At 39.0% G+C, this 23,568-nt stretch overlaps 1 protein-coding gene across 1 annotated transcript; it reads right to left on the bottom strand.

Moving 5' to 3' along the window:
• Positions 1-1,177: 1,177 nt before the first annotated feature.
• keap1a (kelch-like ECH-associated protein 1a) lies at positions 1,178-19,747 on the bottom strand. Its single transcript, XM_054614099.1, is given in 13 exon segments — positions 1,178-1,944; positions 2,847-3,023; positions 3,474-3,592; positions 3,594-3,677; positions 5,792-5,988; positions 6,294-6,423; positions 7,672-7,778; positions 7,874-8,020; positions 8,468-8,560; positions 9,958-10,114; positions 10,257-10,456; positions 11,648-12,534; positions 19,402-19,747. Coding segments are annotated over 12 exon segments (1,800 nt in total). The 5' UTR covers positions 11,858-12,534; positions 19,402-19,747; the 3' UTR covers positions 1,178-1,765.
• Between the last annotated feature and the right edge of the window lie 3,821 nt (positions 19,748-23,568).

Raw genomic sequence — 23,568 nt, 5'->3', positions numbered from 1 at the left:
CCTCGCCACCGTACAGTGCCTCATCTCCTTCTGTATTCCTCTCCCCTCATGAGACAATGAAGGCATTGAGGCAAATCTGTTTCCACAGCCTGTGAATGAGAGACAGCCAGCTTTGTTTTTGCGCACACACAAACACGTATGCGTGTGTGACAGATAGAGAACAAAATGTGTTTGTGTATGGACATATTTCTGTGTGCATGTGTGCAAGATGCCTACGTCATGCGAGCGCCATGTGAGTCACTTGCTATTGTGTAGGGCCTTTAAGTAGTGAGTAAGAGCCCTCTACTCCCTCGTCTGTCTCCACTCTCCCTCTCCGAGGCCCGAAACACACAACCACTGCTCTGCTGTTTCCTCCTCTTCCACCACTTCATCGCCGCTCGTTGTCCAACAGGTTGCTCTGTCAATATTTGAATGCTCACAATGCACTGCATGTCCAAGAGTTTTGAAATCTGAGATGGATTCAAATGGAGACAAACATGTGACCATAATCACCTACTATTCCAGGAAAGCAACAGAACAAATATTAACTTTTTTTTTGTGCTTCTCCTTCATTCCTCTGTCACAAATCTCAACATGTATTTGAATAATTGCTTCCTCCAGAACGGTCTTCTTTGTTGGCTTGCTGGGATAATTGCAGGTGACCCATGGAGGAGACGGAGAGCAGCAGTGCAGAGAGAGAGAAGTAAACACACAAGAGAAGTCTGTGGTGGATGACAACAGTGTTGTGTATTACCTTCTGTCTTTCTTCTGGACTGCTGGAATAACGGCTGCTGTGAAGGATCTGCTGGTCAGCTCTAATTATGCTCGCTGAGCCATAAAATATGGACAAATATTCTTCATCCAGACTGGACTGGACTGGATCAATTATTATGGCAATGCATCATTTTTAAAAGCCCCCTATTCTGTTGCTCTGTTATGTTTAAGCTGTGAGTTTCTTTAGGGCACTTTTACATGTCAAAACCAAAAACAGAAACATTTTCATGTTGCAGCTGTTTTTGGACTCATCCCACCATCTAGTGGTAGTGCATGTGCTGTTACATATTGGCGCCTACAGACTTGTCAGGACGCATCCTAGTAAATGAGATCACAAGAAGTCAATAAAAACACATTTGTCTTTACTAACCATCAGTGCATTGAAGAAAATTGCGAATTAAAAATGACAAAATGTGGTGCAGAAATACACATAAGATTAACTTTATTTTAACAAAATAAAATATGGTGAATGCAAACAAAATGGCAGTTTTGGGTGAAACTATATTGGCACAAAATAAAACAAAACACATAAGAATAGTGCTCATTTAGACGGAGACAGAGGTAGAGATTCAACACAGAGGATTTAGAAATCAGACAGAGGTAGAGATTCAACACAGAGGAATTAGAAATCAGGACACTGAAGGTCATTAACTTTGTAAAGTTACAAATAACATGTAACACTAAGAGAATAAAAACAGCTAAGGACTAGCAATACTTAATCAAATAGTACCATTATTTGATTTGATATTTATTTTAAAAAAAATATCCGTAGCACCTTGTTCACTGCGAGGTCACTGTTATGCTACTATTTTTGTAGAAATATTCTTCCTCTTCCATTCAGAATATGTCTGCAGTACTCCACGGGGCGTTACAAATGAGATCCATGAGAGCGGGGGTGTATGAGGAGTTTTCATATTGGAATGTTTTTTTTTCACTTAACCCTCTCTTGAAAAGCAGCACCACTTAGAACTGTACTCAACACTTGAAACTTCAACCCATCTCGTCCTCATCCTCATGTGCCTCCATCCTCGTCCTCCTCTTGTTCTGGCAGGCTGCCGGGACAGGGCTCCATGGTAACAGCGACGCCCATGCCGCTGCGTCCAACGGGCATCTCGGTGACGCACGTCCATTCATTTCTTTCTGGACAGTAACACTCGACACTGGACAGGAAGCCGTGCTGGTTGAAGCCTCCTGGATGAACCACAAACACAACATGTTCAATGGAGCTGTTGATAAACCAATAACAGTGCTGTGCAATTATTCTGTCTTTAAGCAGTTGATTTTTTCCATTCATAAATGTATTAATTAAATTATTTTTGAAGACGCAAATTAAGCTTTTTGATTTTTTATTGATTATATTTACTAATGAGGTTTGTTATTTCTGTCCAATCTGACATTTAATTTGTCTTCTCCTCATCCGTTTACTCTTAACATCTGATCCATGCTTTACTCTATTCAATTAAATAACACTCAGCCATTGAGCCACATTGAGCCTCCGGACCCAACTGTCTACTAATTAATCAGAATGATATAATTACTTAACAAGTCTTATTGCTTCGAGATGCATAAACATCTTCTTGGGCCAACCTGCATCAGACGTGTGATATCTACCAAAGACATTAAAGGTTTTTCTAGTATCGACTGATTACCAAATTATCTTCTTTTAACTCATACAATTAAAACTTCAGTGTTTGTGGCAGTTACTTCACACATGAAACTGTTCATGTACTAAGTAGTTATTGCACGCAAAATGGCAATCAATAGTAATCATTACAAGCTTAATCAAAAATAACATGTATATAAAAATGACCAGGAGCAACACACAAAATAAAGTTAAAGTTAAAGAAATATGATAAATTGTTACAATGAAATAAGAACAAATAAATACAAATTCAGAAAAAGGAATAAAGTAAATAATAAAAAAATATATAATAGAAAGAAATACATTAAAAAGCTCTGAATGTGCCTAATGAAATGAAACACGTTGACTTTATTAGTGTACATATAAGCTCAATGATCATATATTTTTTGCAAGAGTACTACTATCACTTCCCAAAACAGTTTCTAATAATTTCATTAATGATGTGACTGACCGAAGGCAAAGATGCATCCATGGTGGACTGCGACTCCGTGTGCGCTGCGGCAGTACTGCATGGAGGCCCTGGGCTCCCACTGGTTCCTGGTTATATTGTAACGCTCCACAGAACACAGCTGGCTCCGCCCATCATACCCTCCTATCGCGTACAGGTGAGAGTTCACACACACCAAACCTATAAAGACAGGCAGAGAGGAAGAAATGCAAAATTGCTTATTCCCTTTCTTTCTGAGTTAGACAAAAAGACAAATACTCAATAAATATGCATTTAACATGTCGGTCAGTTTAGTTTAACATAAATAAATTGTTTACAATTAATCTTATTCAACTTCCTGCTGAAAGTGGGATTAGAGGATTGACATCACACTCATATATGTCTGTTAAATATGAAGCTACAGTCAGGAGCCGTTAGCTTAGTTTAGCATAAAGACTGGAGCTAGGGGGAAATAGCTAGCCTTCCTCCATCTGAAGGTAACATAAACTGCTTATCAGCTTATCTAAATTCACTAATCAATACATAATATATCATTTGTTTAATCAGACTGGCTCTCGTAAAGACAGGAGTATACACAAACACACCACACCACACACACACACACACACACACACACACACACTCACTCACCCAGTCCACTGCGTATAGTGCTCATGGGTGCCAGCTGCTGCCAGGTGTTCGTGTCAGGCTGGTATTTCTCAGCAGTGTTCCAGCGGTTCTGCCCATCGTATCCCCCCACCACGTACAGAGCCCCCGCACGCCGCCACTCCAGCACCCAGACGAGCCACCGACATCGGGCAAACAGAGGACCAGCGATTAGACTCTGGATCCCACCTGGAAAACCAAACAAGCAGTTTAACAGTGCGCGCAGTCAATGTGATAATCTGTTGACAGTTCCTAATGGTGTTACATATTAATCAATTACAATAATCAAATAGGTGTATCAGAGCTGCAGCACTTGATGGCAGCAGTGACTGTGTAAAGCAACTTTCTCAATCAACATGAGCCAGTCAACTTTAAGTGGATTAGGTTAAACTGGCAAACCATGTTTGGCAACTATTGACAAGCTTTATTTGAAGCCAAAGAGGTTGTAACAGCACTGAGAGCAGATAGAGACAAGAAAGTCAACATGATTCTGTCGTCCAACAGAAGACTCTGAATACTAAAATTGTTTCGTTTTCACTCTATGCCCATGGTGTCTTTGGAAAAGAAAAAGTGAGGTTAAAGGGTCAAATTAGGTTAAACTATACCCCTTATTTAACACATTTTAAAAAAGTAATATCTTAAAGAAGATTAATTATACATATAGGTGCTGGGCTTTCAGAACAGAATCATAACGAGAAATATAACGCCTGTACACTACTCGATGCCACAATTGTATTCACTACGTTTCGATCCTATATTGATCAGTGTCAGGTTTTTTAAGTAATATTGTAGCCTGCAGTAATGTCCAGGAGGCACATTTTATCTTTGTAAAGGAATAGCATGACATTTTATTTCCAAATAGGCTTATTTGCTTACCACATACATCATACCACATCCATACAGTATCTGTCCATTTAATAGAGTCAGGAGACGCTTAGCTTAGCTTAGCATAAAGACTGGATTGAGGGGGAAACAGCTTGCTTGGCTCTTTCCAAAAGGGAAATAAATCAGCCTAACCACACCTCTAAGTTAAGCTTTTTGAACAGATAAAAACAATAAATAATATGTTGGTAGGTGCAAAGCCAGGCAAGCTGTTTTGGCTTTGGTCTTTATGCTAAGCTTAACTAACCACCTCCTAGCTGTATAGCTTCACATTTACCGGACATACATGACAGTGGTATTTATCCTCTCATCTAACTAACCACAAGAAAGAAAATAACATAACCCCCAAAATGTTGGCCTATTCCTTTTTTATGCAAATGTTTAGTATTTCTAATACTGGAAAAAGCACAAGATGATTTATAACAACAATAAAAGGACCGAGTCGTGATGTGGCAGGTTGGACTGCATGTTAATGATTAAATGAGTTCTCGGTACTGGGTGTATTCCAGCTGTAAACTGCTGATAGGAGGGTGGCTGATATTGCATCACCTGCCCTCAAGCACTGGCGAAGTGCCCTTGAGAAAAAAACAAAACTAAATGCAAGTCACAATGTGCTGACGCTGACCCAGTGCTCGGAACCCTGAAATGACTACATGCAGCAAGGCAAATTTCAGTGATAAATGACAATACATAATCCCAATATAGCGGACCTGAACAAGGAGGTATAGCTCCCTGTTGAATCTCCTACATGTTGCTTGGATTCTTTTGGGAAACATCCCCAAGAGTGGAGTCTTTTCTGTCAACCATTGTTACTATAAATGCTCTTATCTTGTTTAATGAAAAATTATTTCAATTGTTTTATCAGCTTTCATTATATTTAGCAGCGTTTCGTGAAAAGACTTCCAAGTGGCGTCTGATGAGTTCTAATAATTCTCTTGTGATCAGCATCTTTTAGAAATCTACATACCCTTCATTATAAAAAAAGGATTGAGGTTACACATCAAAGGAATCATCATCATCATCATCATCATTCGGCTTGATTCGACTGATTTACAACAGCATTAAAAAACGCCTCCCTGCTTTGCGGTGGCACCAGCAAAGATGTAAAGCTTCCCAACCAGATCAACATTCCTGCCTAGTGTGTCTCGACATGTTTTGAAAGATCCCGTGTTGTAATTAGGCCGAGAGGAATACCTGCAAACTTCTTGACTCCTCTTTAGGTTGAATGGCAGCTATTCATTTCATCTGTCTCGCGTCATTATCCATACTTACACTGAGGTAAATGCACTTAACGCGTGTATAAGGGGAGGAAATCTGTGCTCATTACATTCATCCTAGTAAATAAGATGTCATTAAAATCAAATTACATCTGGAGTGTCTAGTTAAATAAACAAATCCTCACACACACACACGCATCTCACCTCTCCACCGTGTTGTGATGTGTGGAGCCCTGAGAGCCTCCGACGGCGTAGATGCAGCCGTCCACCACGCCCACCCCGACCCTGTTCCTGGGGATGCTGAGGGAGGCGCGTTGGCTCCACTGGTTGGTCATCGGGTTGTAGCAGCACAGGGCGCTGGACTCAGTGTTGTTTTGAAGCGACAGGTTCCTTCCTCCAACCTGAACAGAGATGTTGAAACTTGTCAAAACAGACATTAGTCCATTCAGGACTGACAGGTGGAAGAAAAAAAAGCAAGAAAAATAATTTGGGTAAAGTAATTACAGTATTAAATATCAAATGTAGACAGAACTGTGCCGGTACAGTGGCACAAAACCAAACCAGCCTTTGAATTTAGTTTCCCAGCTTTGTATTTCTCATATCATATTACACAATAACATATAATCATGTCTTTGAATGTCACTCAGAAACTAAAAACTAAAAAACGACATTTCATTGGTGGTGTGACACAACCGGTGCAACTTACGGTGTAGAGGAGTCCAAACAGAGCACAGGCCCCCAGACCACTGCATGCAGACCCCATGTCAGCCAGTTTTAGCCACACATTCCTCCTGGGATCATAAGCCTCCATGGTGTCCAGTGAATGCTGTCGGTATCTGAACAAGAGACAATTGTATGTTCACTCTCAATGCGCTCCTGATTTGAGATGCATTCTTTAAAAAAGGTACACATAAGTACACAGTAGAAAAGGCCAATGACTAAATATGCGTACGCGTACACGTGTGTGTGTGTGTGTGTGTGTGTGTGTGTGTGTGTGTGTGTGTGTGTGTGTGTGTGTGCATGGTGGGGTTGGAAATTTAGTGGTGCAATTTGGTTCATGTGAAAAAAAGAAATACTCATTCCCATGTGCTTTTATACCAGGCGTATAAAAAAAAATACTTCTATTAATGATGCAATTTTTTATTCCCAAAAAACCTAACCAGAATAACATCACCAAATTACAATTCAAATGTTCTGCTGTCGAAGGATTGCACTCAAGACTTGTATAAATAAAATAAATTAACATCTTAATGGTAGTTTTAAGCTTACCACTTTGGTTATTGCTGTGCTTTAAGACAGTGGGAAATAAGTCACCATGTAGTTTGCCACCACAGTTAGAGCTGGGTAATAATTCAGTGTGATAATTTATCATCTTTGAATGGAATCATATCATGATTAAATCAAATATTGATTAAATCAAATATTGAGGTATCAAACTAAACAATGTAACAATTATGACGTCGTAATTGAAAATTACTAACTCAGTTTTGGCGAAAAATCATTATTTTGCACATTATTTTTGTTGTATTATATGAGAAAATACTTTAATTTGTCCAGTATCTAATTCCCACAAGACTATACAAAACCGTGTGGTTATTTGATACTAATTTATAAAATGACCAGGAATGCTATTTCCTGATATATATAGTTATTGAGAAATTAAATTACCTTTATCGTTATAGAGGATTTTGGCCATATGGCCCAGTCAGAACTACAGTATGTATGAAGGGCTTTCATCACCTCTTAACAGCCACTGGGTGGCAGACTGAGACACTTTCTGGATCCATGTTTAGCATCAAACATGAAAAAACAACAACAACAACAACAACAACAACAACAACAACAACAACACAGCTACTGCAAATGGCATGTTTTGTACCGACATGGTCTATGGTTTCGAGGAAAACTTATTCATTAACATGCATGTCATAAAAATGTGAGCAGAAACTGTTGTCTCGTAATCAGATTCTTTTTTATGAATCAGTACCAGAGATAGGTATAGAAATATGTGTTATGGTCTACAGAGTGTCTTACAGTAAGTGCGCTACCAAAAAAATGCTGTTGAGGAAACTTAAGATAAGTACCCGCCGGCTACATAGATGAGCTGCGTTCCACGGTTAGGTGCAGGAGGCAGCTTCCTCAAAGTCATATCCTGGAAGATTTTAGACAGGAAGTCCTTACAGGAATTGGCCTGGAGATAAAAGAAGGATTTGAAAGGGGTATTGAAAATAATGTCATGCATTTCTCAAAAATAAATAAAAAACATAAAGCACGGTTGTGGTTTACCTTGCTGAGGATGGGGCAGGACTGCAGCTGGTTCTTTAGGAACTTAGGAGGCAGGGCGTAGATATGAACCGCATTCAGGAGGGCATGCAGGTACTGGGCTCTGCCCTCCATATCCCAGCGGACCCAGTCTGTACAGGCCTTATACACCTGATAGGAATTAATTTAGCCATATCAATATGTGGTTTGTTATGTACATCAAGATTCACTGTTGTCAGAACGTGGACTAATATAATTGTTTACCATGTTTGACCCTTTTAAGCATGAGATGAATGTTGTGGAACACACAAGATAATACACAACAAAAGAATCATTCTCTGACTTCACAGACTAAATTCACAATTTGACTGCCAATTACTGTATGTTTCTGTTGGTCTCAACAACAGACACCCACAATCAAATCATCTTGCAATATGCAGTACAAGTCTTACGCTTTGGCTCAAATCATGCTTTCATCAATACACCAAAAAAATTGAAACAAAAATTGTAAACAAATAAAAGAAATTAGTTGAAAACAGGGTTTCAGAAAAGGCATGCACGCATGTTCTTAACATGCCTGACAGTCAAGTTTTAATTAGTTATTTTAATGCCACACACCTCAGACTCACAGAGCACCTTGAGGCTGTCCTGACTGATGAGCTCTAGCAGCTGGCAGTGAGAGAGGCTGAAGAACTCGTCTTCTTTAATCACCTAAGACAGAGAAACACAAGAGCATTGTCAGATAAAGGCATCTGACTACTAAATATGTACATTTTAGTCTGTTTTCAGATTGTATTTACTTATGCGGTAAACTATTATTCAGTGGTTAATGTGAGTTGGTAGATAGGCGTTACAAACGGGAATTAGAGATAAGACACAGAGGGAGCATTCACACACTTACAAAGGTCATTGACATCATTGAAACTAGCTGTACCGCCTCATGGTTGCATGCCTCTGCCAACCACACATGTTGCAGTTTACATCCATGTCTGTCCAAAGTGTCATCACCTTATCATTTTATTCTATTAGACATTTGTGTGAATTTGTCATAATTGTCGTATAAATTCTTGACTTAGGGCCAAAAATGTGTTGTGTCAGGTCACAGTGGCCTTTGACCAGCACATTCTAATCAGTTCAGCCTTGAGTGAAAATGGAGGTTTGTGCCAAATTTGAAGAATTTCCCTTCAGGCGTTTTTAAGATATCATGTTCATGAGAAGGGACCGGACGGAGAACACGAAAAAAAATATTTTCAGGGAAAGAGAGAACATGTGTGTAATGTACTGGCAAAAAGTAAACATAAAGTACCGCTGCAGTGATGCAACCAGAGAGCCAAATTACCTAAACTTGGTTCTGGTAGCAATTAAACACTGCAGCTGCTGTTTCCACAGTTGTCACATCAAATGAACACAGCAAGATATAAAGCACAACACCAGTGAGATATGCTTTAAATAATGCATATAAACTGTAATGTTCTGCAGCTTCTGTGGTGATTTATTGCCTGCTATGTGCAGTCTGTAAAAAGTAAATCAACATATATAAGATCTAAAGACAACTTTGCTGCTGACCCGAGGCCTGTCAGGGCCTTTGGTTTCAGTGCTGAGTTGTGAGCACCCAGAGCCACAGTGAAGGAGCTGAGGTTGATGGAGAACAGACTGGCAGCAAGCAAAACAAAAGGGAAAGCTCAGGAGAACTCAGTTTAGGATCTAAGAGCAGAGCTGACCATAACAGAGTAACTTCAATATTAAGAGAAGGCAGAGGAGATGGAAAAAAGGCTGGTAGGTAATAATGGAAAATAATAAGAAATCAGACAATAACAAAAATTACCACTGATCTCATGGAGGAAAATTCTCCTTCTCCTGATCTTCATACATGATACAGCGTCACTGAATAAGCTAAACATCACTAAAACATTTCAGTTGTTTCTTCCTTTTTTCCCCCCATGTGTCTGGAGTGTATTTCTCAATGAAAAACACCTCTACTTGCTCAATAAATATACTGTGTTTTTTATACTGTGCATGCTTGCCTAACACAAAGAACAAGCGATAATAAAATGAGCTTTTTATAAAATCTTGACTCTATTTCAAAAGAGAACTTCCTCTTCGTTCACCTCATTGAAGTGTGTGTTGATATACTCCCGACTCCGCTGGTGCAGCTCTGTGCAACAGATCTCCTCAGCAAAGCGGGCGATGCCGATGACGTTGGCAGGCTCCAGGTGCTTGGTAAGGAAATCGCAGCACGCCTTGGCCACGTCCTCCATCTGATACCTTAAAAAAGAAGAACGTAAATAGAGGTGAAGTTCATTACACTCTGTATTTTCTCCACCTGCATTTAACTGGTAAATATTGCAAGATGACACGAGTGACAGAAATAATAATTTGTGCCGCTGTTTAAATACTATATGTTTACCTCATAGCAGCCAAAAGAAGGTGCAACACACACTTCTCGCCCACTGTGATGTGGGAGGTGTAGGCAAAATCAATAAGTCTTCCCACCACCTGAGGGCAGACGTCTTGCAGGGTGACCTCCGAGGCGTGACACTCTTTGAAGCTACTGGTGAACATGGCTCTGAAGTAGGGGCTGCAGGACGCCAGCACCACCCTGTGCACCTATAAAACAAAAAAGATTTATTTGATTATACAGAAAGACTTAATTCCCATGAATCTGGAGAAGTACCTGAAGTAAACAAGTCACCATTACCGCGATGGCATCTCCCTTCAATATGTGGATGTTTGAATGCAAGCTGTCCTAAGTGTACTATTTTCTACTTTTACCTATATTTTCAATGAAAAATTACTTTTGACAGCTATTTCTGGGAGCCCAGGAAGAATCGGTGCAGTTTAGTTTTGTCGAGACTAACATCGTGAAACAAGTTACATAATTTTACGCTGCTTAGCTAGCTAAAGTTAGCGGGATAAGACACGGTCTAGGCAACCCATTCTCACTCCCACATCGTGGAATACCAACTCTTGGTCAGTGGCCCAAAGATCTTCCACATCCAAAGGGTCCATTGAGCAAGCTCAGTAGAATTTTCTTTAATCCCGTCTCCCAGCCCTCGGTCCAGCCTCGTTCTCAGTCTCCTTCAAATGAACGGAGGCGGGAAAATAAATCTGGATTCGAATATTGGTGCATATTACAACGTGATGATTTAAATAATGGCTATCAATGTTTTTGTACCAAGAAGTTGATTTAAAGTCGCTTTTTAACCAATGTAAGTCTATGTGAAAAATATTTTTTGGGCCCTGTGGCATCAGGTGATGGACCCATAAGATGTGATTCCACCGTTTGGCCAAACTTGCTTCAAAGCTCGGCGCTCTTCCTGTGGGCTTGGTATTGCTTCATTACAGTTAAGTGATGTAATTATCAGAACTTACCAAATTGTTCTTGTATTTGCCTTATCCATTTAGACATTTCATGCACATTAGTGATGATTATTTATTAAAAATCTCATTGTGTAAATATTTTGTGAAAGCAATATTCAACCCTACAACATAGTTGCAATATCAAGGTATTTGGTCTAAAATGTTGTGATATTTGAGTTTATCCAATTAGCCCAGGCATAGTTTAGAAGGAGTGATTTTTTTAACAATGGAAAACTTTTTATTAATTTGCAGACCGTAAATATTTAATGCCAAATTTTGTCAATTAGCTGCTGCTGTCAATGTCAGAAAGAGCAGCAGACACGGGTCACTGTGACTTGCCACCGCATCTACAGATTTACCACTATACAATTTATTGATGTACTTTTGACTTTTACAACAAAATGGCACAAACTGCATTGAATTTAGAAGGTGCCTCACCTTGAAGTCCACCGTCTTTTCCTTGTATGTGACATGTAGCACCAGGTCACACAACATCTCCTGCTGTCTGAATTCCTCCATCACCTCCATGGATTTGGATGCATGGGTCTCCACTTTGTAGTCAAGATACCCGGACCCATGCATCGACGGAACCGCAATAGCCGAGAAATCAGAGTCGCGTGTGGGACGTTTCTTCCTCGGGCAATGCATTCTGGGAAAGACAAACTCTGTTTTTTGTTTTGAGTAATTACTTGTTTAGTCTGACAGCGTTGTACAGTTCAGAGTTTTCAGTTCTTATCCCATCGGGCTCAGACCTTCAACAGATGAAATTCCTTTGTCTTTGCAAAGGCTCCGGTGAGAAGATGCCCTTAGTTCCTTCATTTTGCCTCAAATTCAACACAAAAAAAGTCTATTCAGTAAGGAGACATTTCCCAAGAAGTTAGGGATGTGAATGGCGTAACGATACTATCCATGACTGGAGATCCTGGCCACGGTCAGCCGGCACAGCAAGCGGTCCACAGGAAAAGTCAGTTGCCACATAAAATGCGTTCAGCTCATATGTTTCTCTGCACCAATCCGACTGGTAAACAAACTGGCAGACTGATGGTGAACCACATAATACTCCCTCGTCAACAGATCCAGGCTCCAACATGACTGGCAGCTTTTGAATCCAGATCACACAGTTCCCAAAGCAAAAGTCAAACCATGATCATTAAACCGCTGTTGGTCCAGATTTGACAGGTTTCAGGGGTTTGAAAGGGATCCACTTTGACATTTCACAGAGTCAGGGGGAAAAAAGGAGAAGTGGTTGGCAAATGTGTGTAACTTCACAATCGGATGTGTCCTGGCAGGGATTTCTTTAACCCCTGTCTGTTGTGATGCTTAACCTGCAAAAAAAGAGCAAAAACAGATTCAGTTAAGAGAGATGAGAAACTTTTAGAGGTTTTAGAAAAAGGTTATGGAATCAAACTCTCATGTGAATATGATGTTTTTCCCCCCAGTGTATAAATGTGTTGATGTGTGACTGTCTCACACACTCAAGGTTTCACTTCCTTGCAGCTGAAATAGAAAAGCAGATTATGTTGAAGTGCTTTATGCCCCAGCTTTTTGCCAAAGGAAATGGTTGATCTGGAATTAAAGCTTTACCATTTTTATGTTACTTTATTTCTTAAGATAAGCTATAAAATATAGGAACGAACAAGGAGAATAGGAACTCTTTCAATAAATTGTGACATTTCTAATATGCTCATTTGGCAGATTATGTTTACTATTATCATAATCCAGTAACCAATTGATTTAAAAGATGACTTATAACATTTGATCATGCCAAGCTCTCAAATTGGAGAATTTATGTTATCGTAAATTGAATAATTTTTGGATTTTGGATTATTAGCCGGACAAAACCAGATATTTGATGATGTCACCTTTTGCTCTAGGACAATGTAATGGCAAAATGTCATCATCTTTGAGACCAAACCAGTAACCAGATTCATCCATATTAAAAATAATTGACATCCTTAGATTACAGGACCTCAAAGAGCTGGTTCAGTCCCTTCATAAAAATAATAATTCTATCTGTCTGTTTGTCAGCAGGATTACAGAAAAACGATTGGCCTGATTTTCATGAAACTTAGAAGGGTGTCGCATGAACCAAGGAAGATCCTGTTCAATTTTGATCCTAATCATGGGCAGATAGCCATATTTCTTTCACTCTTGATAAAGGTTGGGTAGGTAACATTGGAGAAACCAACAAGAGGAAGCTAGATTTTAGAATTTTTCCAACTTGAAAACCCAGCCCAGTGTTGCTAACTCTTCTCCAAATAAAGTAGCAACACTAGCTCCAAATCTAGAGAGAAAATCGCCTAGTCTGGAACACAGAGAGCCCACAGTCACTTCAGGCCTCCCTCCAAAGCCACAACCCAAAAAGTATTAATATGTATGTAAATATATCATCATGAAATTAACAACAAACATGGCTATTGTTAGCACTCACAGCTGTCAAGCTAGTAACGAGTGCACGGGCAGAGTACGCACAGGTTAAGCAGGCTGGTAGGTAGGAAGCCTCAGTCGGGCCGAATAAAGTTACGGGCATATCACAGGCCTCCCGCAGCCACAGATACAGTATTTTCTTTCTTGTTTGTCTTAGTTTATCTTATTTGACTTATTGATTGTTGTTGGGATGTAAAGATCATTTTAACAAATATATCACACATATTCTTCTAGAATACATTACCCATCCTAGCTTTAAAATTGCCAAATTAGAGCACCGCAATGTAATCAGTTTCAACTCTCTTTTCCTTCCTCTCTTCTTTCAAATAACTCAAACAAACAGCACACTGTCAAATTCAAAGTGTGTGAGTCACAGAGAGGTGTGACTAAGACTCTACTGACTGTAGCCGGCTGACAACCATATCCAGAATATAACTTCACGCTATTTAAAGCAACTCAAGGTATGAATGAATTCCTACCAGACACCAGAAACTGTTGCTGACCAACCACCCCACTGTTTCCCTGAACCACATTCACTTCTATGTTGCTACTTAATATATGAAATAAAGAAGTAAAGACATAAAACCACTCTCTTGTGTCGGAGCAGGCTGGTGTCATCTGACTGGAACCTGTTTGACCATCTATCTTAGGTTAGTAAATGTCAAGAAAAGAACACGTCAATAACAATTAAGCTCCCTACGTCATAATAGGAGAGCACACAAGTACACAAACACCCGGAGGTTTTCAAACACCTCATGGCATCTCTGATTAAATCTCAAGGGTTGTATTTCTGCATTTATTGTTGACAATCCTAAAATTAGAAAACGTTGAAGTTGATTCCTTCTCTTTATCATTACAATCAGGTACATGAAGGAGATAATTACTGTACATATATAAATATGTATAAATGGTGCACTTGACGCCAACAACAGAATTGCATTGCTAGGCAACACCTTGTTCACTTCTTGTCAGCTGATTGGAACCAGAAATAAACTGGGACAGAAATAAACTGGGAATTTTTTGACATTAAAATGAAATGCAGTTGAAGCCCATTTGCAACACAGCAAAAACAAGACAAAAAACAACAAAAACAAACAGTAATGCGATCCTGTAGTGATTTTTTTTTGTAGATTTGCATCAGGAGAAATGCAAACAGCAGCATCAAAAACATTTCTCCGGGCAGATTACATGGCCGGAAACATTTGGCATCAGGAAAACATTTTCCATCAACTCAGACTATGTTTGAGCACCAAGCATCACTGATGTAAACACAGAGTTATCCTCCTCTCGTCCCACCGGAGTCCTGTGGTCTGTGAAATGGTCTGCATATTGTATAATCGTGATATCACAACTTTGCATAACTCCTGACTGTTCGTTTAAAGGCACAATTTCTGAATACGGGCTGTGTGTATTTCTTCATTAATTGAGCGTTTCGATACATTCACAGTGTTTATTTAACACCTGTCTTATAATTAAAAAAGACATGAAAATCTCATTTTTTACGATACAGGACCAAGTTTTCATCTTGAATTCCTGTTTGCTCAACATTAACAAATGATGAAGACACTAAAACTGTATATGATTAGCACATTTAATAGATCACTCAAAATGGTTATCAAAAAACTGTGATTTTCAAATGCAATTGTACTATTTATTTTAATTTTAAAAATACTGTATCTTTAGAATTTCTTTATTGCAAATTCATTAATCAACAATAAAAAAAGATTCTAAGATTAGTTAATATGGAGATAATAGTTTCAGCTGTAATTGCATCCATGTAGTGCTGCAAGTAACTGTTATTTGTTGCTTTTTTATGGATGAACATTTGAATATTTTATTTTCAATAAATGCTGTTATTTCAGTCGGTCTATATCTTTAAGCACTCACATGTTCCAAAATCTAGAAATGTGCAGGTCCAAAAGGTCCAGCAGACAAACTGTCCAACAATAAAAGCATGCAATTGCTACTATCATTTGTAAGTTAAAATAAACAGTTCTGTTAAATGGACCTGATTTGAGTGATCAAAAAAAGCTCCCAATTCATTAATTGCAATGCTGGAGAAATACACATTCCACAAATGTAAACCTTTCTGCATGTCTCTTTATACAACAACAGCAAACCCTATCCAGCAAACCTGAAATATCTGCATTCCACAGTGTCACTCGCTGCTACGGCTTGAGGCGGAACAAATCAGCTCTGAAGTCGGAGAGCAAGAACAGACTCCTGCTATGCGGCCTGTTAACTACAGTCCAGTCCCTTAGACTCAATAACAGTAGATCAATGTTTAAGCACGACAGAGACAAACTGATCCTACCAGTCTCAAAACTACTCTGACCCTTTAAGATCCACGGCAATACTTACAGCCACTGACAGTTGTTTCTCTGCACAGCTAGCATTTATCACATGCTGCGTTTTACTGAGCCGAGCACACGGATGTTAGTGCACGATCAAATCTGCTCCCTCACCTCTCACCCTACAGTCAGTCGGCCTGTTTGCTGGTCATATGACCAAAAGTGTGAGATGGAAAGGGAGGGAGAGTGATGCGGAGGGACAGAGAATTTGAGGGCAACATACAGTGAGCTAGGGAGAGAAAAACAAAGTGGGAGAGAGGAGAAAGAAGCCAGGAGTGAAATGACCTTAGATTTCACTAAAGGAAGATTTAAAGAAAAAGATAGGGTGTGAGAGAAGGAAAGTGAGAGTCATTAATACAGTGGAGTTCAGTTTTCCATAAAGGGCCATTGTGCTTGGAAATATCAGCCTGTCCTTCCTCTCCTGATCAGGCTTTAAGGGGGTTAACAGTGCATTACTGTGTAAAAACAGTGTGTGCAGAGCTTGGCTACTATATAAAGCAGGGCAGCCCCATTTGGGGCCCGCGGGCCAAACTTGGCCCGCGACTGATTTTATTTGGCCCGCGCCTTACCCACTGTATATATTATTGTTTTCCACCATCAGCGCTCGCACTCATTGAATATTATTGATTGGTGCACTTCCATTCCTGACCATAGAATAACATTGTGATACATTGATGGTAGGGTGGCGCTGTTGAGCTCCTATCCTCTTGCGCTCCAATCCGAAGTCACGTGACAGCGAGTAAGTGAGACGCAAGGATGGAGCGGCAGTGGCACACAGACAAACGCAAATTCAAAAAATGTTGGGAACATGATTATTTATTTACCGAGGTCGATTCCAACGCAATATGCCTGGTATGTAAGCAGAAGGTCGCTGTTTTAAAGGAGTACAACATTCGTCGTCACTATGAAACTATGCATTCTCACCAGTTCGCAAAATACACAGGCGAGGACCGAAAGGTAAAGGCGGCAAACTTGCTAATGAAGCTAGAAACACAGCAGCAAACTTTTTCAATTATTTTTCTAATTTAAAGAAGATAGATTTTATGATTTATTTATTATTTTTTTAACATTAATGTGAAGCACAATAAACATTGTCATTCATTTTTCAAAATGACCTTGTGATAGTGTTGATTTTGCACACGCATGCTATTTATACCCATATTTAACCTAATATACTGAAAAATTACAATTTTGGCCCACGAGCCTCCACCCGATTAAATTTTGGCCCTCCAGAGGGAAGAATTTGGGCACCCCTGATATAAAGCATTGCTCAACTCTGCAGGAACACTGAGAGAACACTGTAACACAAATCCTGACCAGAATATTGATTTCAACTATCACTGTTTGTTTTGAAATAGAGCTTGACTGTTGGCACTGCAGGTGGTGCTACTGTTTGGTTTCGACACACTTTATTTCATAGTATACTGCAGCTTCATTGATGAGAATGTGTTTGATTTCAGGAAGGAGAGTTGTGGTATTCGCCAGATAAAATTTCTACTTTTGACAGCCTGGCTTAGTGCAGAGTTTATAAGAGAAGCAGAGAGAGGGAGAGTTAACTATTTACAGACTCTTTCTGTTGGCAGATGGTAGACAGCACTCTGGGAACATGTCAGCCTGCAGTCAGCTTTGACCTGGACATACAACGCACAGGGCTTTTGTATGAGGAGTGAAGACTCTCTCACTTAGCCTTTGACAGTATGTTGTCTAAAACTGCTGAGCTGTAACGACCAGACGACTTTTCAATGTTTCGTAACAGTGCAGTGACACAAGCTCTTTTGCCTTGTCATCCACCGGCTGCCCCGGTGGCTGACTGGGGTCAAAGGTTTCTGATGACTGAAGACGTTCCGATGGTCAGGAACTACATCAAAGTGCGTGCACACTAAATACTGTGACCTAAAATACACTTGAGAATGAAGAATTAAAAGTGCCCAATGCTGCGTCCTGACCACAAACTCGCCATATCAGAAACACTAAATATACAGTCCCTAAACAAATACATTTCCTCCGTTATCTGAGGAAAAAACGTGTGCGCACGGAAACGTTTGGGGACACGCTGAACAGATGTGTTGATATATTGGCAGATAATGCAAACAAAAAAAGTGCTAATATTCTAGCTGCATGTGTGTTACATTCAATGGTTTCACAAATTATTATTTTCATTGATGATTCATCTGCCACTGATTCTTTTGAATAATCAATGAATTGTGTTGTCTATAAAATGTGTTAAAATAATTCCTGTAACCCAAGTTGACATATATATTACTTGTTTGATCAGAGCAACTGGTCAATTAGCAAAACTGTTAATAAACGTTTTGAATAATTAACTAATTGTTTCAGCTCCAGTATATTTGTAAGGTATCTGCTCCTCGCCATTAATAAGGAATTATGTTATATTTTACAGCAGGGAGTTACTACGTATCTGTATTGTACCTAGAGCTGAAATAATTCTAGGATTATTCAAATAGTTGATTGATTAACTGCTTTTCATTGTCTTAAAATGATAGTAAACTGATTCTCTTAGGGATTGTCAGACAAAACAAGACGTGAAGATATCATCTTAGGCTCTATATTATCATAGACATCTTGACTATTGTTTATCACAAGAGACATCAAAAAAAAGATTCTAAGATTAGTTAATATGGAGATAATAGTTTCAGCCGTAATTGCATCCATGTAGTGCTGCAAGTAACTGTTATTTGTTGCTTTTTTATGGATGAACATTTGAATATTTTATTTTCAATAAGATGAGTTAGTTGTGAATTGGTGAACACAGTGTCACAGCTTCCCAAAGCAATCTTAAAGTTGCTTGTTTTATTTTTTTTTAAAGCAAAAAGACTGAGTTGACAATGATATGAGCAATGAAATAATAGCTGCAAGCTGGAACAAGATAATAATTCCAATGAATGTTTCCTGCACATTTCTGTGATGGATTTGATTAATTGACCAACGCTGGATGAATCAGCTCTCTTAAGCCTTATGTATTTTTCATTAAGGTTGTTTGAGAAACGCAACAAATCACTGAGAACATTTTCACTCTGGTTATATGAATGACAGCACATGTATATAAAAAAAAAACAAAAAAAAAAAAAAAAAAAAAAAAACACAATGAAGTTTCAATTCCCCTTTACGAGTCTGCGCACTACTGAGGAAACAACCTGGTCGACAGCCAAAAGTCAAAACTACCGGATATCTTGCGTCTCGAGCACAGAAACACTGTTTGCTCCGCGATAAGAAATAACACAACAAATGTCACGAGCGATCCTCGTAGATCACACTATTACGCGCGCGACAACAAAAGTGTTTGAATATTACAGTGATTTTCTTTTTTTTTTTTTTTTTTAAACCAAAGGGCGCGTCCACTTTTACGCATGAAAGCGACACGTTGGAGTTAAACACTACTGTAGATTGACTCACCCAAAGCAGCACTTCGACGGCAGCTGTTAAGACTCCGGATCACATGAGAACACGGGGAGTTTCCGCACCGCTGGTACGACCCCAGGAGGTCTTTACCCCACCCACACACACACACACGCACTCTGTCGCTGGTTGAAGCTTTTTCCGTCCTGTGAGGTAAGCAGCAGATCAGCCACTCTTCACAGTGGAAGGATAAATGCTGTGATAAAGAGCTGTGATGTCGCTGCTGCTGCTGCTGCTGCGTCGCCGTCGGCACACTTCCAGAAGCTGCGGTCGAGGAGGTGGAGGAGGAGGAGGAGGTGGAGGAGAATTTAATGCCTCAACATGACTCGGCAACTCTGGAGCAAAGACACTGTACGAGCAGTACGCATGTACAGAAAGTTACATGGCAACAAGTTACGAGCGGCATTCCTCAAAACTGAAACAGAGCCTCGGCCCAAAAGGCTTGATTCAGGAATGATTATATAAGTGTTACACAGCTAAAACACACTGCAGCGGATTCCTATTAAGAAACACACATACACACACATACACATACACAAAGACATAAACACACACCCACACACACACACAGGACCGGAGAGGAAATCCACAACACACTCTCTAAGAGGTTTGATTGATGATTCATGGAGAACAATAAAACAGACTCTGGAACAGTCCATTAGAGTTCTGCCCTGATGAATCATCCTGGCTGACGGTGGTAGTATTTTTTCTTTCAACAATTAGTTAATCCTGTAATAACATGAACAGTGAGATATATAAACGGCACTTCATCAACTGCTAAAACTACATCCTATTTGAAAGTTATGAGATTAGACCCATGTAGGACAATGGTACAACAAACCACACTGTTTAGTGCGATAGAATTACTATTCAGGGACACTTTTTTTAAGATTATATAGTGTCATAAATAAGATAATATTTTAATGCAATACAGACATTTTTTGGTAGCAAAACAGGTAACATACGATAAATAAAAACGAGCCAATCTGGGCACGTTAATCTTCTGTATAAATAAGATCAACCAAAAAACAGAAACGATACAAATAACATTCAACATCAATTCAGCAAAAATGCAGCAGCACATTTCCACAATAAAAGCTGCATTTTCTTACTATAATATCAAATGAGACCAAACTTTCTTTAGTAATTATTTGTCCATGTGATCAGAGATTCAGCCATTCAGGAAAATCAATGCAAGTCCAACTTCTTGTTTGGAGAAGTTGTAAGAGACACCTGTTTCCTAACAAACAAAGCTGGGGGAGATTGTGGCCGTTGGTTTATGTAACCGCTTTCCAATACTTTTGATTACTCACGAAAGGAAAAAGAAAATAATTTAACATTGAAGGAAGGAAAGCATCTGGTTTTATTTGAACACTTCCAACAGTAATTAGCATCCATTTTATTTTAGGTTTAATTTATAATACAAATAATTTGTAGGGTGAAATTTTCGTGTGTTATTCTTTTTCTAAATTGAATGGTTATATGTCCTTCAATAGATTGCAAAAAACCTCCTAAAAAAATGAATGCATTGCACAAAGCTGACAGCAGAGCTGTTTTCTTAATGCATGAAATGCTGGTGTTGTGGATACACATGATTTTCACAGGATTGGAAATGAAGATTAATTGTTTCTTTCAATGGTCGACTGAAAAATCTAAATCAACAAGTGTTGACTGGTCGGCTTAAGTGAATAAGTTTGTTTAAACAGCCTGACAGTCACTGAACAAACAGAACTCGCTTAGTAAAAACATGAATTGATGAATGAAAAGATTAATTCTAAGGTTGAAGAAAATCAAAAGTTTAAGGGCTTATTTCCATTCTGCTCCTGTGTTTGATCTTTTTGTCCCTGAAATACAGAAACCCCTCCACTTGGAGTGACAGCCCTCTCCTTCCTCACCTCAGATGTTGTTTGATATCTCGTCCATGGACATCTCAAACAAAAGGAGAGGTGACAGGCCACACCCTTGGCAGATGTCCACGCTGAACAGGCTTTTTTCCCAGTTCTTCGAAAACCCATGCAGGCTTGTTCAGCAGCTTCCCATGATCATTTGATAACCTGTAATGTAGGTAGTGCTTGAGTTCATATGAGGGGAATTCCAGGTTATTCTTAGACTAAACTTATATTATAGGACCGTGAGTTCAGATCTTATATGTGAATGTCTTTTTGACATATATAGTGTTCTTAATTACTTCAGTACATGATTGCTTTCAAACTTTATTCAAATCTTCATGTGAACATTCTGTAATCAGAACATTTGTCTTCAGCCCTCTGGCAGTCACAGTACATTTTTTTTATTTATATCACTGACACTGTCATGTAGGTGACTTTCAAGTTCTTAGGGCAACATAATTATCCACACATCTCACACCACACCCATCAACAACATGGAAACCAAAATGATGAATATGGCTTCGGATTTGATGCAAGCACAGGTTGTATCATTTCATGAGAGAGAGGCGGCTGCACACAATGTTCTGCACAACTGCTGCAGATTGTTTCTGTTTCTGATTAAACAGCAAATCCAAGATATTGTGAAAGATTTTGGTTATCCTACTGGACACATGACCAGTTTGAAACCTCGAATCAAGCTGCCATCTCACTGTGTAATCAATGAGCATAAGACTCTCTTTCCTTTTGATGCAATTGAATGTTTTTTTCCTCACTTGATTATATTTGTCTCCAATTTTTTTTCTTTTGTGGTCAGATATCTAGATTAGTCTCCTATTCTGTTTTTTATTTTATTATCTGTAAAGGCTCTTCATTTACACAAACCTAAACTTCATCCCTGTGCAATAAACCGATAAAGTTCTGAAATTATGGACAATAAGACACCAGAATCATTTACAGTGATGTGCTCTTGTTGCTAATAAACATATTCTGGGAGGTGACTCACATCCGATGATTCATTCTGTTAGGAATATTTCTTTAAAGGTGGGGTGAGCACATTTATAGGAGTTTGCAAGCACCTGTGTGCACAGCTGTAAATGTTTCACACCTTTTTACTGTGCTTTTGTGACTGTTTGCTTTAACTAGATGAATTTACAGTAATTTAGTCCCAGTGAAGAGCTTTTCTCTGAACATTAACATTTAGTTAGTCAGGAATATTGTAAGAGGGAAAAACTTGATAGTGTACTATTTTAGTGTACTATTTTACTGGTGTTTTCTTTTATTGTAAAGTTCTATGCTGTTCGGTTGTTTAAGCATTAACAATGCTTTACGTTTTATGAACTGTAAAATCTTTATTTATAGTGGAATTAAAAAACATACTTTTCCTCTAAACTGTAATGGGGAAGAAGTAAAAAGTGGCAGAAACTAGAATTATTATTAATAATAATAAAAAATACAGTGATGGAAAAAATATTCAGATCCTATAGCACAAAATGAAAATCCAATAAAAGTAAAGTGCATTTACTTCATAATTGTACTTAAGTACAGTACTTGAGTAAATGTACTTGGTTACATTCCTCCATTGTAAACTGACTCCAACATGTATCACTCAACAAAACAGAGGGATATATTTTAGTGACAAGAAGCTTCTACTGTGAAGAAAAGAGTAGATCTGTTTTAGAAGCTGCAATGCTGGAATTAAAAATGCAGATTTTTAATCAAAATGTAATGAGAAGTTTCCATTCTGCTAGCCTTTCTTTGTTTTTATGCAGATGCACCTATGTGTTCATCTTTTGCAGAGGCATTGAGCTGAAGTCTGTTTGCTGCTACGAGGAAGTAATAAAACAAAGTACAACAGCACGATGACACAGCAAAATGCTGACCATATTTCTGTTCCGTCAGTGATCACTCCTCTTGTCTTTCCTCCTTGCATCGACCTCTGTGCTTTCCCCTTTCCTCAGCTCCACCAAACCACAGCTTCATTTCTTTCTTCCTTTATTTCTCTCTTTACTCAGCACAAGCTAAGTATGAGAGATAATTCTTGGCGTCAGATTTTTACTTCTCTACATAAAACAACTCATGCATGTCGAACTCCAACATAAATACCATGTTTGCTTGAGAACACACTTTAAATTAAGAGGTCAAAGATGTGAAAATGCTGCTGGGTTTCCATCAAGGCTGGTTGTGTTTGGTGGAAGAACCGCAGGGTTTTATTGACCTTTGTGTTAGTGTGATAATGAGAGGGGGGGAAAGCTGACATCATGCACTGTGAGTGTGC

Source organism: Anoplopoma fimbria, chromosome 15, assembly GCF_027596085.1.
Source record: "Anoplopoma fimbria isolate UVic2021 breed Golden Eagle Sablefish chromosome 15, Afim_UVic_2022, whole genome shotgun sequence".
Classification (NCBI taxonomy): Eukaryota; Metazoa; Chordata; class Actinopteri; order Perciformes; family Anoplopomatidae; genus Anoplopoma; species Anoplopoma fimbria.
Note: the sequence above shows the minus strand (reverse complement) of the source record. Positions and strands in the feature narration are given on the sequence as shown.